At 43.3% G+C, this 19,008-nt stretch overlaps 1 protein-coding gene across 1 annotated transcript; it reads right to left on the bottom strand.

Moving 5' to 3' along the window:
- Nucleotides 1-3,128: 3,128 nt before the first annotated feature.
- On the bottom strand, nucleotides 3,129-18,020 carry LOC137357288 (probable G-protein coupled receptor 139). The gene is made up of 2 exons (XM_068023513.1): nucleotides 17,924-18,020; nucleotides 3,129-4,024 (listed from the first exon to the last, which is right to left on the bottom strand). The coding sequence occupies exons 1-2, from the start codon at nucleotides 18,018-18,020 to the stop codon at nucleotides 3,129-3,131; spliced, it is 993 nt and encodes a 330-aa protein (XP_067879614.1).
- Nucleotides 18,021-19,008: the final 988 nt, after the last annotated feature.

The raw sequence follows: 19,008 nt of genomic DNA, 5'->3' as shown, positions 1-19,008 counted from the left end.
GAAGGTCATGTTACATTTGTATAGGACTTTGGTTCGGCCACATTTGGAATACTGCGTGCAGTTCTGGTCACCACATTACCAAAAGGATGTGGATGCTTTGGAGAGGGTGCAGAGGAGGTTCAGCAGGATGTTGCCTGGTATGGAGGGCGCTAGCTATGAAGAGAGGTTGAGTAGATTAGCATTATTTTCATTAGAAAGACGGAGGTTGAGGGGGGACCTGATTGAGGTGTACAAAATTATGAGAGGTATAGACAGGTTGGATAGCAAGAAGCTTTTTCCCAGAGTGGGGGATTCAATTACTAGGGGACACGAGTTCAAAGTGAAAGGGGAAAAGTTTAGGGGGGATATGCGTGGAAAGTTCTTTACGCAGAGGGTGGTGGGTGCCTGGAACGCGTTGCCAGCGGAGGTGGTAGACGCGGGCACGATAGCGTCTTTTAAGATGTATCTAGACAGATACATGAATGGGCAGGAAGTAAAGAGATACAGACCCTGAGAAAATAGGTGACAGGTTTAGATAGAGGATTTGGATAGGCGTAGGCTTGGAGGGCCGAAGGGCCTGTTCCTGTGCTGTAAGTTTTCTTTGTTCTTTATTAATTCCCCAGACTCACTTTCTATAGGACCAATGCTCACTTTGTTAACTTTTCTTTTTGAAATAGCTATAGAAACTCTTACTGTCTTTATATTTCTAGCTCGCTTTCCCTCATACTCTAATTTTACCTTCCTTGTCAATCTTTCAGTCATTCTTTGCTGTTTTTTATATTCTGTCCAATCTTCCGACCTGTCTCCCATCTTTGCACAATTATATGATTTTTCTTTAAGTTTGATACTATCTTTAACTGTTCTAGTCAACCACGGATGGCAGGTCCCACACTTGGAATTTTTCTTTCCCGTTGAAATGTATCTATTCTGTGTATTCTTAAATATCCCCTAAATTATCTGCCACTGCATCTCTATTGATGCATCCCTTAACCTGGTTTACCAGTTCATGTGACCTAGCTCTGCTTTCATTCCCTCATAATTGCCCTTATTTAAGTTTAAAATACCAGTCTTGGACCCACTCTTCTCTCCCTCAAACCTAATGTAAAATTCAATCATATTATGTTCTCTGCTACCTAGTGCCACCTTAACTATGAGGTCACTAATTAATCCTATCTTATTGCACAATACCAGGTCTAGTATCACCTGCTTTCTAGTTGGCTCCAGAACATATTGTTCAAATAAATTATCCTGAAAACATTCTATGTACTCTGTACCTTGGCTAATTCTGCCCATCTGATTTTTCCATTCTATATGGAGATTAAAATCCCCCATAATTATCATTGTACCTTTCTGACAAGCTGCCATTATTTCTTCCTTGATACCCCGTCCTACAGTGTGGTTAATGTTAGGGGGCCTGTACACCACTCCCACAAGTGATTTCTTGCCTTTATGATTTCTTATCTCTACCTGAACTTCTTCTACATACTGGTCTCCTGAGCTTAGGTAACCCCTCTCTATTTTGCTAATACCATCATTAATTAACAGAGCTACCCCTCCACATTTTCCTAGCTTCCTGTTCTTCCTATATACCATGTACCCTTTAATATTCAGGTCCCAATCTATGTTGTCCTGCAGCCATGTCTCTGTAATGGCTATCAGATCGGACTTATTTATTTATATTTGTGCTCTCAGTTCATCTGTTTTGTTTCAAATACTACGTGCATTCAGATACAGAGCCTTTAGTTTTGTCATTTTTTTTATTGTTGTAACATCTAGCCTTATCTGTTGATTTACTCTGAGATTTTTAAGCTCTGTCCTTTCTTGTGATAATCTGTTTATCATTTCTCTCTTGCGTTGTCTCTACTTCTTGGTTTACCATCCCTTCCCAAGTTTGATCCCTTGTCTCCACTATCCAGTTTAAAACCCTCTATACCTCCCTAGTTATGTGGCTCACTGGAACACTGGCTGCAGCAGGGTTCAGGTGTGGACCGTCCCAACGGTACAGCAACCACTTTCCCCAGTTCTGGTGCCAGTGGCCCACGAACTGGAACCCACCTCTGCTGCACAAATATAACCATCACTAATATAAATAAACTAATGATTCTTGGAGAAATAATGAGACTATAAATAGATAAATCTCTGGAACCTTTTGTTCCACCCCAGGATTTTAAACGAAGTAGATGAGCAAATTGTAGATAATCTAATATTTTGGAAATAAACTGGAACCAAGGGTCTAGCGAGAACAAGGAACATCAAGCAATCAATATAAGTAAAGAAATATATTGGATAAATTAATGGAAATAAATGGCGATAAATCCCCTGTGCTTGATGATTCCCATCCTGTGGTTTTAAAAGAGGCAACTGCAAATATAGTGGATGCATTGGTTTTGATCTTACAGAATTTCTTAGATTCTAGAGCAATTCTGAAGGATTGAAAGACAGCAAACATAACCCGGCTATTTAAGAAAGGAGCAAGAAAGAAAAGAGGGAGCTATAGGCTAGTTTGCCTAACATCAGTATTGGCAAAATGCTCGCATCTATTATTAGGGACGTAGTAACAAGGCACTTTGAAAATCAAAATATGATAAAGCAGAGTCAACACGGATTTATGAAAGGTAAATCATTTTTGATAAATCAAAATCTGCCTTGAAACCTCTACAAAAAATACCCACTTAGACTACCGCTCCAGGGTGTATTTCAATTTAATGACAATTGACTTATTTCCTCTATCTGTAACATGACCGTGCAAAGACTAACATAGTTGGCAATGCTCCTGCTGCTTTGTCTACAGTGAGGTATTAAGCACACACTTAGTGACGGAGCATTGCAAACTAATGATATATATTTTTGAGAAATATTCACAAAAAGGGCATATTCCCAAAATAACCCTCAGCAGGTGACTGACTAAATCAATTAACCACTCCTGGACCAGTATCTTCTGAAATTACAGCTTGTGTCTCAGCCTTGCCCTTGCAAAGAAAATTACTACAAGGCCCCGGACTATGGCATTCATTTACTTTTAACTTGCATCCGCATTAGGAAATGTTGCAGAAAATATGAAGGATTAAAGGATCCGTACAGAGCATTCTATGGAACATGACACGAAAATACAGAAAATTCAGAAGAATGCGAGAAAGTGTTAGGTCTTCTCATCGGATTAATTTGACCATCATTGCAAGGGAATATCTCACTCCATTCTTCAGCTCCTCTTTGAACTTCCTCTGGGTCACAACATAAATAAAAGTGTTTGTGCAGCAACTTAGGAGTTGGAGCATTAAACCAATTTCAGATACAAATGTGGGCAGAGAAATAGGATAGCCCAAATAATCCAATCGTCTCAATATAGAAGACACCAAAAACACGGCCCATAACAACATGAAATTTCCTGATATAACAAGCAGTAAAATCATGGATTTCCTGCGGTTCCCCATCCCTGGGTCATTGGATCTTTCTCCATGGCTCTGATCCTGGAGTCTCCTGCGCCCTCTGCTAGCCACTATAATGTGCCTGACGGTCAATGCATTGAACAGTAGAATAAAAATAAATGGGATAAATGGCGTTAAAATGTAATGCATCAATTCAATGATCGTCCAGACCAATGAACGAGATACACTGAATGCCACACGGCAAAACCAGGGGTTATTAGAAAGCAAATATTCATTTGTATACAGAAAATACCAGAAACTGTTCTTAAAACAGCTCAGCACAGCCACTGTTCCAAGAACCACAGCCGCCGTTTTCTCCGTGCAATACTTAGTTTTCAACTTCTGACAACAAATGGCCACACATCGATCGAAGGTGAAAGTGACTGTGAACCAGACAGAGCAGTCTGTGGCAGCATAAAGCAGGATAGCGTGGATATTACACACTTGAATGGACCGCACAAAATTAAATTGTTCCCGATAAACAATAGGAATCTGCCTCAGTATCAGATCAATGATAATGACCAGTAAATCAGCCACTGCCATTTCCATCAGGTAATGAGTGACACATTTGGAGAGGCCACACTTTCCTCGAGACAGGATTGCAATTGTCACTATGTTGACTGTAAGAAAGAGAAAAGTAGAGAATTATTCACCAGAAAACTGCTGATAACAGAGGTTTGTTGCATTTTCAGTGAAATAATAGAATAGGTTCAATTAATGTTCTTTACAATAACCTGAAATGCAGCAAACAAAATGCAGTTTGCCTTGGCATCCATTGATGGAAACTAATTATTTTAACCTCTGCAGACCATCTAGAATGTCAGCTTTGTCATCAGGGTAGTCAATAATGGAGCATCAAATAAGTGATGCAAAAGGTCTAGACGTAGCAGCAGTTGGTGATCAGTGGTGGTCTCTGAATGGTACTGTAAGCTGACAACATCGATTGTTTATGCTCTTGCATTGATGGTGGCCACTTGTTTAGGGTACTGAGCACTTTTCTGGTCAATGAGCTATATCAAACCTTCCCATCCACTGTTTGTAATACATATAATAGAAAAATAGAAACATAAGATTTGCCAGGTGAAAATGACCAAGGACAATCTAGTTTGGCCTTCCATCATCCAGGTAGTCACTTGATCAAAATAATAAGATAGTTGGCGAGGAACTATAACAATTAATCTTTATCAACCCATCTATAACAGACCCAGACATACGTAAGGAAACACCCAGTGTTGGAAAGATTTGGAACCATAGATCCAAAGCCAACTGTTCCTCCCAAGCACACTTCACTCACAACACGGCATGTCTAAAATTGTTCATATATCATATCTCAAAATATTTTCCGAGAAAAAATAATCTGTCTAATTTACAACAGAATGAATCAAGACTAAATGTTTCAGCCATTTCCCTAGGAAGCCTGTTATATCAATTGACCTGAGTTATTGGGCTGAATTGTATCGGTCCCCAGGGATGCAATGGAGGCAGGTGTGCGCATATAATTGCGTGGGAAGGAAGAGGTGGAGTGTCCGTCGCCTTCCCGATATATTTCAATTTAGTCCAGGGCAGGGAGGGCCAAGGACGGCCTTCGCATACCAGGCCAATTGAGGCCCAGAAGCAGACAAGTAATGGCCACTTAGGGCCTCTTCCCACATCCATATCAATTTGATAGAAGGCAGAGTGGTCCGCTACCACAGGGAGACACCGCTCGGTAAAACCTAGTGGCCTGCTAGCAGGATCAGGTTGCCCAGGGGAATTGAGGCACCCTGGAGTTCTTCCTGGCAGCAATCATCCACCTAGCGATACTTGTTCCATATTTCTGCTCCTGATGGGAATATTAAATACTGAATCCTTGCTTGTTTTGAATATGAGAAGCAAGTTCCAGTCGAATCCTGAATTCATGGATTCCGAATGACCAATCATTGGATGAACCAAGCGACAGGCACACTAACCTCCATCATCAGTAATTAGATATTTGGGGTCATGTGTGATGTTTCACACCAAAAATACAAAGGCAGAAAATGAAAATACTATGAATAATAACAGGAATCTGCATATATATAATGCAGAAAAATGTTCTACGGTGTTTCACAGGAGTGTAATCAAACAAAATTTGAGTTCCAGCCGTGTAGGTGTCAGGATTCTGAGGTCAGCAGCAAAGGTACAGCCCTTGTCTATGATCTCGAAGCAAGTTGCTCACAAAGATTTAGTAGAGTCAGCAGTGTTGGTTTACATTATTACCTTTTCATTGTCATTCTGATTACATCTACAGTGAATCTCTGGCGTCCAGGCACAGTGAAATAATCAAATAGGCTGAACAGCTAATCGGCTTGAAGAATTCTCACAGACAGCAAGCCAGCAAGTGATTATCCTGAATTATCATTCACTTGTTAATCATTTTAGTGAGTCAAACAAAGATTGGGAAATACACATAGATTAAGAGAGAAGCTAAAATACCATAAGCAATCTTATAACAAATAAAACTTAGTTTTTTTACTTTCGAAATCTAAGTTTACTTTTATCCAGGCCAGAGCGGCTGTTCAGCAGTAATTTTAACCTAGTGCGGCTTTAAAACGTCAGCTACATCTCATTCAATAATACTCAACTTTTTGAATGTTTTTTAAAGCGAGAACAGTGCATAAAAAGTAGACTTTTACCTCAAAGCACTGATTCTGTGCTCAATGCATCTGCTAAGTGCACAATAGGCACCCTGGGCTTAATTTAATGCAGCTCTTGAGGGTGGGTATGGTGGCTTGGGGGCATGATAAATTCCAACGCAACTTCTGCCTGGTAATCCGGCATCGTGACGTTGGTTCTAGTTTTTATCAGTGGCGGGAAAACACAATGGTAGCATTGCCACGTGTCCGACGGGAACCTATTTTAAATTGCCAAAATGATGCTTTACCTGCATTAAAATATAATGAAAATGAATTAATGATCACAGAGTGATTCTGTGAATGGCAGGCAGCCATCAGGTGCTTCGGGATTCATGACCGGTAAAAGATAACGGCACTGAGGTGAGAGGACACATTGTCACAATGTTAGGCAACCTTGAGCATTGCTGGATAGGGAGAGAGTGGTGTCTCGAATCCATTATGGGACTGTGTTGCTGTGGGCTCTGAAAGAGCGCCTGGGGTCCTTGGGGCTCTACAAGGGGATCTTGGTTACCAGGGTTCGGCAAGAGGAGCTCTTTGTGGGATTGACGGCTTCATTATTGAGATGGCTAACTACTGCATTATGGATCACTTTGCTCACACTGCTGGAACAGAGAGTGGGCCAGCGCCAAGCTTGGGCTCTGAGGTCCATCAGCAACTCCACCAACAGAATTATCATATGCTCGGGTGCTAATGCAGGAGGCCAGGCAGGTTTGCAGCATGGAAGGACGCGAAAGATAACTTCATAATGACTCTTTTACAGCCACCCTGCTGTCCATTCACAGAGCATGAATTAAAAGCTCACCTTGATTCACAGACTCCATCCCTTCCATTCCATTGTTGTCTCTGTGCTGTGAATGGCTACAGTGCACGCTAGTGTCCATGGGAAAGCATATGTTAATGAGCACTCGCATCAGATTGGCACGTTAATGATGCTGTGGTCACGTTTACATAGCTCGAAGGGAGAAGGGGGAGCTCAGCAGCTCACCATTAAGGTATAATGGCACAGGGCTTTCAGACAATGAAAACTAATTATTTGAACAAAGGATCTTTCTAATTACTCACCACAAAACATATATTGTAAATCAGTGAGACACAAAGTGTGGCTTTGTGCACTTCTTAAAACATTTGTAGGTGCTCCTACGTGGTATGATCCAGGTGGCAGCAGCTGGTCAGGCTGCGAATTGGCCTGGGATGACTTTGACAGCCGTCCTCTGGCTGCCTGAGGCCTGGAAGGCCCTGGCTTCCTGCAGGTGTCCTGGATTGGTGCAGGACTCTCATCAGGCGTCTCAGCTGCTGGAGCTGGGCTCACTGTGGAGGGGCTGAGGAGCTGGTCGTTACACGGAGTGCCCTGAAGGGAGCCCCCAGATGCAGATAGCAACATTTCCTCATCCCTTTGAAGGCTTTATTTGCCCTCCCTGTTCAACAGAGAAGGACCAGGAGTCGGAAAAACCTCCAGGAGGCTCCTTTTGCTTATCCTGCCTTGCCGCTGCTACATTCAGCTCATGACCAAGCCGATCGTGTGGAGATCTGCACACATATGCGGGATCTGCCCCTCCATGATGGTCACCAACCTCTCGATGGATGAAACCATGCACTCATATGCCTGAGACATAGCAGCAATCATGGCATGGATAGACTCCTCCATTGTCCGCTCAGGGCTCTGCATGACCTCTGGTATCTCCGGAAAATGTTGCCTTTGCTACTGCAGAATGCCCTGTGCTGCCAACCCAACAGGATCGTCATCATCATTGGGCTCAGAAGGGGCCTGGCACCCATCGTCCTCCAACTGTATATGGCTGCAGCTGTCTTAGCCCCAGCCCACTGTACGGACGCTTCTGTAGTGCCCTTGTGAACCTGATTCCAATGCCAAGCGTACCCACTGAGGTGAAAGTATCTGCGCTGGTGGACAGTGCAAGAGAGTCATGGTGCCTCCTCTCGGTGGTCCCCCTCCTCAGGGGTGGACAACTGACTCCCTGTGGCTGCAGACTTCTGCAAACAGCAACCTGAATGACAGAACACAAACATATGTGAGTTAGGCTACACAGATCTCCTGGTGCTGACCAAACGTAACATGGGTCTGCAACATTCGGCCTGGGTAGTTAGATTTTAGTTTAACTTGAGCATTTGTGTACTGTATCCACTGAAATCACTAACAAAGTCAAGCAATCCATTTTAATACTAGCATCTGACTAAAAACGCGTTTTGTATGCTACATTAACTGCATGTCAGCTGTGACTCAGTTGGCCGTGCTTTCACTGCTTAGTCTCAAGGTTCCAGATTCAAGTCCTGCTCCACGAGTTGAAATTGTTTTAGTGGATGCTTGCAAACGTGTCATGAAGGATCTAAATGTCAACAATCTCACCTGGGAGACATGAGCTGGCGAAAGAGGGAAATGGCGACACATCCTGTGGAACTGGTGGGCACTATAACGACAAACAGTGGTTCCAGCAGCTTGGCAACAGGCGCCAAAGCCAAAACCAACAACTCACAGTGTCACCTGGCAGGTTCATGTGCAGCACTTGTGGCAAAACCTGCCTCTCAAGGATTGGCTTTCACAGCCATCAGCAAATGTGCATCAAGAAAACACCCCAATAGATTGTTTGTTGAGTGTCCATCATCTTTTGTAGATGGAAATATGTCAACCATTAACTACATGTATTAATCAAATTACTGTAATAACCAGTCATGAAAAAGTAATGAAACTTGACTGATTTATAATTAATGAATCAATAGTCATATTAGAAAGAGTGAATTTTCATTTAAAGTTTGTTAATTTTTATTACTATAAGTCTCTGCATCTGTGTAAGAAAGTGCAATTTTAGTCAAGACTGTCCAAACAATGGAACCTTTTGGATCCCTGATAAACGTCCATGGGATAGTATATCATGGCCTTGCAGGATCTATCTTAGTGAGCAGAGAAGTTGTTCAAACTCGGATTAAGGGACAGTGTGAAACACCTGCATTATATTCCTGTCTGAGATACTGAGGCCAGGAGATTGCTAGAGGAAGATGTGATTAAGAACCAAAAGCAAAAGCAAGAGCCAATTATGGAATTAATAATTGCCTGGCTCTGACGTCTTGTGATGGTCATCCAGGGGTTAAAATCATGGTTCCGTTAGGTTTTGTTCCTAGAAAATTCTGAAGACTTGTCGACTAGAACCATGTGTCAATCTGCACAAGTGGGCTCGAGTCCAAGATGGAGTCCGGATAGAGTGAATCCTGACCTATACTTCAACAGACTGCACAACCGGCTGAAGCTGTAAAAGACATTGTCCTAAGTTTGTTAAGTACACCTTATTCCTTTAATAAACTTTCCAAAATTTACTATCCAAAGAGTCCTGTTTTGCAATTAATTTGGACTTGTATGAAAAAAGTAAATCTATTAAGTCACTGACAAATTGGAGTGGCAGAAATTAATCAGGAAACAATTTAAGTTACAGATACGCAGATCAGATAACTGCATGCTGACGGACATCAGTCCTCACTCTCTTGCACAGGGAATCCAATCTCCCCATTTGATATTGTGTGGCCACCCTGGGTTCCCATAATCTCCAATGCCTCTTCCTCAGCAGAGGTGAATGGATGGAGATCTGGGTGTCCTCCGCCAGTTCGGGCTTGCTCCCTCCTATTACGGGCCCTTTTGTCCTGAAATAGGAAGGATGGAGATAGTAGAGAATGGCAGACAGATCTACATGACAATTCTGCTCATGTCAACCCCTCGTCTCCTAATGGGGGAACCGATGTATCTGCAAGGGGAGTTAAGGGGACGTGAGCTGTGAAAAAAGGTGGCCGGTGGCTGAGAGGCAGCCATGAATCTGTCAGCCAGTGCCGCAGTGCTACTACCCTCCCCACGTCACGCAAGCTCCTGCATAACCACATGAAATGCTCATAAAGATGACTGGTATGGAATATTCACCTTGGAAGAATACAGTAGGCATTGACCCCTTTCCTGCACTTGACCCAGTGGCGCTGGGTGATCCAACGGCTGCTGACCTCCTCCGTGATCTCCACCCAGGCTTGCTTGGTCACATGGGAGGACCTCTTCTTTCCATCTCCAGGGAAGAAAACCTCCCGACTTTCCCTTACAAGCAGGAAGAGAATCTGCAGGGAGGCATCAATGAACCGTGGGACCACACTGTGTCTTTCCTCAGCCATCGTCGTACAGGAAACAGTCAGACAGAGTTTTAGGCTGTACAGAGCAGCAAATGACTCCAAGGTAGGAGTGAATGCAGGGCTGGCAGGCCTTTAAGTATTGCACCAGCACCTGCTCCGGAGTCATCTGACGCTTTAATCAATGTCGCCACTTGCTACAACACGTGACTGGGGAGACATGGTTCTCCCCTATGTAAAATGGCTGTCTGCCGCATCGACTCGGTAGGGCTGCTGCCCACGTTATGAACATGAACAGTACCCCTTTCTGAGCCCGCTGCATTAAAATCAGCCCCGTTTGGGATAACAGGACATCAGAGGCAAAAACCTCTGGATTTCTGCGTTTAACTGTGCATGTGTGAATTTCAGAATTTGCTGTCAGTATTATACAGCTGGCAGTTTGACCATAATTACAACTGCAGATTTTGGGCCATTGAGATAGTAGGACAGTGGACCAAAAGCATGGTCAAAGAGGTAGAAGCTAAGAAACATCTTAAAGGTGGACAAAGAATGCTGGAGAGTTTTCGAATCATTGGGCTGGATTTTGCCATCGGAATGATGGCGAAACTGTCAATGTTTGTGTCATTATTTCCTTGAAAATGACAGCAAAATTTGGAGTCCACACATGTGCAGTTGAAAGCAGTTCAAAATCTGGGCCATGGAACCATTAACTGACAAGCATAAAAGGGGGCATTCGCCCTATTGTATCTGCCTGTTATCTGAAAAAAAATATTGAATTTGTTCCAACTCTTACTCTTTCCCATAAATCCTGTAAATGGTCTCTCTTCAATTCTGAAGATGAGTCCAAAGTTTAGGGATTAAGTAGCTGCATCGACTGCCAACAATGGCGCACCAAAGAAAATTGGAGATGCACCAAAGGCCAGAATTGGAGGAGCAAAAGATCTCAGTGAGTTCTATAGGTGGAGGAGGTTGTAAAGGTAATCAGCAGCGAGGCTTTGGAAGAATTAGAAAACGAGGAAATTAAAATTGAGGTGTTGCTGAGACTGAAGCGAATGTAGCTCAGCGTGCACAAGAGAGAGGGCTGAATGGCACTTGGTGAGAGTTAGGAGATAGGCAGCAGAGGTTTGGATTAGGTCAAATTTAAAGTTGTTGCAAGATGGCCGATTGGCCACAAGAACATTGGAATACGTGAACTGAGTTTCACGCCAACGTGCTATGTTGATTTTTTTCCAACCATCTGATTTGTTTTTTTTTTCAAAGAAATTTAAAAACAACAGATAAAAGGTGACTTTGCTCACAGCTTAAGACGGCCACTTAGTTTGCAAGGGCTATGATGTGAGATGAAATGTCTGCCCTGCTCCAGCAAGAACCAAGACATAGGAAATTTAAAGGAACTGCCTATTAACATTAGCAAGGCATCAAGACTATCACTTTTACAATGGGACCCTGGTTGTGAGAAAGAAATCCCCGGACATGGGCTGCTCATTTGCATGAAGATGAGTCCAGCAGATAGAGCAGTGGCACCACGGCTGGCACTGTTGTTCAGCAGGGAGGGACAAAGCGCAGAAGAGCAATAGTTATAGGGGACTCTATAGTCAGGGACACAGATAGGCGCTTCTGTGGACGTGAAAGAGACTCCAGGATGGTATGTTGCCTCCCTGGTGCCAGGATCAAGGATGTCTCTGAACGGACAGGGGGCATTCTGAAGGGGGAGGGTGAGCAGCCAGAGGTTGTGGTACACATCGGTACCAATGACACAGGCAGGAAGAGTGATGAGGTCCTGCAGGGGGAGTTTAGGGAGTTAGGTAGAAAGTTAAAAGACAGGACCTCTGGGGTTGTAATCTCTGGATTACTCCCTGTGCCACGTGCCAGTGAGGCTAGAAATAGGAAGATAGTGCAGCTAAACATGTGGCTGAGCAGCTGGTGTAGAAGGGAGGTTTTCAGATATCTGGACCATTGGAATCTCTTCAGGGACAGATGGAACCTGTACAAGAAGGACGGGTTGCATCTAAACTGGAGGGGCACAAATATCCTGGCTGCAAGGTTTGCTAGCATCATTCGGGAGGGTTTAAACTAGTGCGGCAGGGGGGTGGGAACCGGAGAAGTAGAACAACAAGTGAAATAAATGAGGGGGAACTAGTAAATAAGGCCAGTAAGACTAAGAGGAAGAGCAGGCAGTGAGATGTTGCGGAGCACAGCGGGACTGGTGGTCTGAAGTGCATTTGTTTCAATGAGAGAAGTATAACAGGTAAGGCAGATGAACTTAGAGCTTGGATTAGTACTTAGAACTATGATGTTGTTGCGATTACAGAGACTTGGTTGAGGGAAGGACAGGATTAGCAGCTAAATGTTCCAGGATTTAGAAGCTTCGGGCGGGATAGAGGGGGATGTAAAAGGGGTCTATGAGTTGTATTACTGGTTAAGGAGAATATCACAGTTATAATGCGGGAGGACACATCGGAGGGTTCATGCAGCTAGGCAATATGGGTGGAGCTCAGGAATAGGAAGGGTGCAGTCACGATGTTGGGGGTTTACTACAGGCCTCCCAACAGCCAGCGGGAGGTAGAGGAGCAGTTATGTCGACAGATTTTGGAAAGATGTAAAGGTAACAGGGTTGTGGTGGTGGGTGATTTTAACTTCCCCAATATTGACTGGGACTCACTTACTGCGAGGGGCTTGGATGGGGAAGAGTTTGTAAGGAGCATCCAGGAGGGCTTCTTGAAACAATACGTAGATAGTCCAACTAGGGATGGGGTCGTACTGGAGCTGGTATTGGGGAATGAGCCCGGCCAGGTGGTCGAAGTTTCAGTAGGGGAGCATTTCGGGAACAGTGACCATAATTCCATAAGTTTAAAGGTACTTGTGGATAAGGATAAGAGTAGTCCTCGGGTGAAGGGGCTAAATTGGGGGAAGGCTAATTATAACAATATTTGGCAGGAACTGAAGAATTTAGATTGGGGGCGGCTGTTTGAGGGTAAATCAACATCTGACATATGGGAGTCTTTCAAAAGTCAGTTGATTAGAATCCAGGACCAGCATGTTCCTGTGAGGATGAAGGATAAGTTTGGCAAGTTTCGGGAACCTTGGATAACGCGGGATATTGTGAGCCGAGTCAAAAAGAAAAAGGAAGCATTCGTAAGGGCTGCAAGGCTAGGAACAGACGAATCCCTTGAGGAATATAAAGACAGTAGGAAGGAACTTAAGCAAGGAGTCAGGAGGGCTAAAAGGGGTCATGAAAAGTCATTGGCAAACAGGATTAAGGAAAATCCCAAGGCTTTTTATACATATATAAAGAGCAAGAGGATAACCAGGGAAAGGGTTGGCCCACTCAAGGACAGAGAAGGGAATCTATGTGTGGAGCCAGAGGAAATGGGCGAGGTACTAAATAAGTACTTTGCATCAGTATTCACCAAGGAGAAGGACTTGATGGATGATGAGCCTAGGGAAGGGAGTGTAGATAGTCTCAGTCATCTCATTATCAAAAAGGAGGAGGTGTTGGGTGTCTTGCAAAGCATTAAGGTAGATAAGTCCCCAGGGCCTGATGGGATCTAACCCAGAATACTGAGGGAGGCAAGGGAAGAAATTGCTGGGGCCTTGACAGAAATCTTTGCATCCTCATTGGCTACAGGTGAGGTCCCAGAGGACTGAAGAATAGCCAATGTTGTTCCTTTGATTAAGAAGGGTAGCAAGGATAATCCAGGAAATTGTAGGCCGGTGTGCCTTACATTAGTAGTAGGAAAATTATTAGAGAGGATTCTTCGGGACAGGATTTACATTTGGAAACAAATGGACTTATCAGCGAGAGGCAGCATAGTTTTGTGAAGGGGAGGTCGTGTCTCAATAATTTGATTGAGTTTTTTGAAGAAGTGACGAAGATGATGGATGAAGGAAGGGCAGTGGATGTTATATATACTGACTTCAGTAAAGCCTTTGACAAGGTCCTTCATGGCAGACTGATACAAAAGGTGAAGTCACATGGGATCAGAGGGGAGCTGTCAAGATGGATCCAGAACTGGCTCGGTCATAGAAGACAGAGGGTAGCAGTGGAAGGGTGCTTTTCTGAATGGAGGGATGTGACTAGTGGTGTTCCGCAGGGATCAGTGCTGGGACCTTTGCTGTTTGTAGTATATGTAAATAATTTGGAGGAAAATGTAGCTGGTCTGATTAGTAAGTTTGCAGATGACACAAAGGTTGGTGGAGCTCCGGACAGTGATGAGGATTGCCAGAGGATACAGCAGGATATAGATCGGTTGGAGACTTGGGCGGAGAAATGGCAGATGGCGTTTAATCTGGACAAATTTGAGGTAATGCATTTTGGAAGGTCTAATGCAGGTGGGAAGTAGACAGTAAATGGCAGAATCCTTAGGAGTATTGACAGGCAGAGAGATCTGGGTGTACAGGTCCACAGGTCACTGAAAGTGGCAATGCAGGTGGATAAGGTGGTCAAGAAGGCATACGGCATGCTTGCCTTCATCGGTCGGGGCATAGAGTATAAAAATTGGCAAGTCATGCTGCAGCTGTACAGAACTTTAGTTAGGCCACACTTAGAATATTGCGTGTAATTCTGGTCACCACACTACCAGAAGGACGTGGAGGCTTTTGAGAGGGTACAGAAGAGTTTTACCAGGATGTTGCCTGGTCTGGAGGGCATTAGTTATGAGGCGAGGTTGGATAAACTCGGATTGTTTTCACTGGAACGACGGAGGTGGAGGGGCGACATGATAGAGTCTGTGCATGTGTGCGTGAAAGTTGGAGTTTCGTTTATTATTTTACTTAGTTTGGTTTAAGTACAGTAAAGTTAACCTCTTTCTTTGTTAAACTCGAGAAAACATGTCCGATTGGTGCTTCTTATGATCATAGCGATTAACTAATCAAATAACTACAGAATTGGCCAGTACATCCACTTTCAAAAAATAAAAAAATTTAAACATGTTGTGGGCAAACAATGAGAGGGAAAAGAGGGAAGTCCTTTAAATAAAAGCAAACTGCTGCGGATGCTGGAAATCTGAAATAAAAACAAGAAATGCTGGAATCACTCAGCAGTTCTGGCAGCATCTGTGGGAAGAGAAGCAGAGTTAACGTTTCGGGTCAGTGACCCTTCTTCGGAACTGACAAATATTAAAAATATCACAGGTTATACGCAAGTGAGTTGGGGGTGGGGCAAGAGATAACAAAGGAGAATGTGCAGATTGGACAAGGCCACATAGAACAAAGAACAAAGAACAAAGAACAGTACAGCACAGGAACAGGCCATTCGGCCCACCAAGCCTGCGCCGATTTGATACCTGCCAAAAATAACACCTTCTGCACTTCCGGGGCCCATATCCCTCTATTCTCTTCCTATTCATATATTTGTCAAGATGTCTCTTAAACGTCGCTATCGTATCTGCTTCCACCACCTCCCCTGGCACCAAGTTCCAGGCACTCACCACCCTCTGTGTAAAACATTTGCCTCGCACATCCCCTCTAAACTTTGCCCATCGCACCTTAAACCTATGCCCCCTAGTCACTGACTCTTCCACCCTGGGGAAAAGCTTCTGACTATCCACTCTGTCCATGCCACTCATAACTTTGTAAACCTCTATCATGTCGCCCCTCCACCTCCGTCGTTCCAGTGAAAACAATCTGAGTTTATCCAACCTCTCCTCATAGCTAATATCCTCCAGACCAGGCACCATCTTGGTAAACCTCCTCTGTACCCTCTCCAAAGCCTCCGCGTCCTTCTGGTAGTGTGGCGACCAGAATTACGCGCAATATTCTAAGTGTGGCCTAACTAAGGTTCTGTACAGCTGCAGCATGACTTGCACATTATTATACTCTATGCCCCGACCGATGAAGGCAAGCATGCTGTATGCCTTCTTGACTACCTTATCCACCTGCGTTGCCACTTTCAGTGACCTGTGGACCTGTACGCCCAGATCTCTCTTCCTGTCACTACTCCTAAGGGTTCTGCCATTTACTGTCTACCTCCCACCTGCATTAGACCTTCCAAAATGCATTACCTCACATTTGTCCGGATGAAACTCCATCTGCCATTTCTCCACACAAGTCTCCAACTGATCTATATCCTTCTGTACTCTCTGACAATCCTCATCATTATCCGCAACTCCACCAACCTTTGTGTCGTCCGCAAACTTACTAATCAGACCAAAAGGTCATGGAGCAAAGGTGTCACAGTGGTGCAGTGGTTTGCACTGCAGCCTCACAGCCCTGGCGACCTGGGTTCAAATCTGGGTACTGCCTGTGTGGAGTTTGCAAGTTCTCCCTGTGTCTGTGTGGGTTGCCTCCGGGTGTTCCGGTTTCCTCCCACAGCCAAAAGACTTCCAGGTTGGGAGGTGTATTGGCCATTATAAATTGCCACTAGTATAGGTAGGTGGTCGGGGAATATTGGGACAGATGAGGATGTGGTAGGAATATGGGATTAGTGCAGGATTAGTATAAATGGGTGGTTAATGGTTGGCACAGACTAGGTGGGCCGAAGGGCCTGTTTAAGTGCTGTATCTCTTAATCTAAAAAAATCAAACAATGTGTTAATGGTGTGTTGAAAGGCAAAGCATTAGTACAGAATAGGTGTTAATGGGCTAAATATTGAACAGGAGCAAGTGCAAACATGAAAAAAACAGTGGGTAAGCAAACTGAACAAACTAAGATGAAATGAAATAAATGCAAAAAAAAGGGGGGTTGTAAAAAAAAGAAAAGATGACTAAACATGAAAGTAAAATGGGGGGCTGTCATGCTTCTTTAAACCCTCCTCACGTGAATGTAACGGTTGGAAAATTGAATTTTGGACAAGCAGAGTGTAAAATCAAAGTTCATTTTGAAGGCGAGTTTCTGAATTGTATTGCAGGTTATATTTGTACTGTTGGGCATCACTGGAAGCAGTGGAATAATATGAATGCATCACTAGTGATATAATGCAGAATCAGAATTGATCTAAGTTGTAGGCAGTGTTACTCCTGCCCTTTTACTCCAGTGGTGAGTTCAAAATTCCCATTTCATAGAAGTTTAAGACACCATCCAATATCGACCGATTTCACTCTCATAATGTCCCCCTTACAATGATTCTGTATGCCCTGATCAGAGATACGAAGAACTGTACCAGAGGGGGATAGGATTAAATTGCTAATGCAGATTAGTTATTAGAGACAAAACCATTAAATGAAATGAATAATGACAAACTGTCGATCAATCTTAGATCTCAACTTAACCATTCAGAAACAGTGAAATTGTCCAAGAACTGAAAAGATTAGAAAGCGAGTCAGCTGACCCATATTGGATCAACAATGCATTTATCATTTACCTGTTAGAATTACTTTGTACAAATTATTAACAAGCTATATTTGCAAAAAGGAAAAGAACATTTCTGAGCTCTTAAAACATTTTTCGTCTGGCACTGGACCATTGTATTCAACTCAAGTGCAAAAACTTTAATTAAGAGAATGATCAAGTTACATAGCTTGTGCCGTTGTCGGAAAGAACACTGGGATCTTAATATGATTACATTAAAGAGAGAAAGAAAAATGAAGAGAGAAAGAGAGACAAAGAGAAAGAAAGGAAATAGGGAAGAAGGAAAGGAATAAAGAAATCCATTTTGCAACCTAAGGACGTCCCAAAGCTCCTTACAGCATATCTTTGAAGTGTAGTAACTGTTGTACTGTAGGCAGCCTAATTACCAAGGACCTGGAGATGCAGACTAAGATGCCACGTACTGTAAATCTCTGGTTACTGATAAACCAGCTGCAGGTAGTAACTTACCTGGGACACCAACAGCAGCCAAAATCGGGTAGTAAATCTTTTGTACATCAAAAAGCGTCCATAGAATCTGAAGTCTGATCAGAAAACCAAGAGACATTATTTTCCTTTCGATCAGAATCGATGATTCGAAGGTTGGTCCTGATACTGAGAGCAATTCTCTGATCGTTACATTGAGAGGATTCGCCTTATTTATACAAGAGATAATCCAACCGAGCAGAAAATCGGATCCCATGTTGACTAGGATTAACTACACTCACTGAGCAAACAGATAAAGTCAATCGCTGCAACTCCAAGATTTTAAAAAAAGAACAGCCGAATTTCCAATCAGGTAATGGCATGGAGGCCAAATTAAATGCTGAAAGTTCATCCATTTATATTGCATATGAGCCTAACAAGAATTTCCACAGTTGTCTGGCCTGAGTGTTTCCAACTTTGCACGCTTTTACCACAGACTTCCAGCAAGAGCAGTGATTTGCTATTGTTTTAAGAATTGATAAGCCACAGTCTCACCACTTATTCGGGGCTCCTTCATTAATAAAATAAATTTACTTTTAAATATCAATTCCAGTTGCTGATAGCAGTCAGAATATTTACATTTTGAAAAAAAAAACAGGAAAAGAGAAACAGACCTCACGGGTTCAGGGCGTCCAACAGTATGGTCACTATTGTAGTTTGGGGAATATTGTAACAATCACAGGCGACAAATAAATACACTCCTTGAGATTTCATGTTACTGATTCTTTTACAATTAAAATTTAATAAAAAATAATTCATTAGCTACCTCAGCAGGGAGAGGAATTTGAGATCCCCACATCAAATGTGTTACTGCACCGTCACACTGCGAAATGTTGAGGCTTTATCAACATTTATCAACATAATATCAAGGTTTCGGCTGATAAGTGGCAAGTAACATTCACGCCACACAAGTGCCAGGCAATGACCATCTCCAACAAGAGAGAATCTAACCATCTCCCCTTGACATTCAATGGCATTATCATCACTGAATCCCCCACTATCAACATCCTCGGGGCTACCACTGACCAGAAACTGAGCTGGAGTAGCCATATAAATACCGTGGCTACAAG

The sequence above is a fragment of the Heterodontus francisci genome, chromosome 48 (assembly GCF_036365525.1).
Source record: "Heterodontus francisci isolate sHetFra1 chromosome 48, sHetFra1.hap1, whole genome shotgun sequence".
NCBI classification, from domain to species: Eukaryota; Metazoa; Chordata; class Chondrichthyes; order Heterodontiformes; family Heterodontidae; genus Heterodontus; species Heterodontus francisci.
Note: the sequence above shows the minus strand (reverse complement) of the source record. Positions and strands in the feature narration are given on the sequence as shown.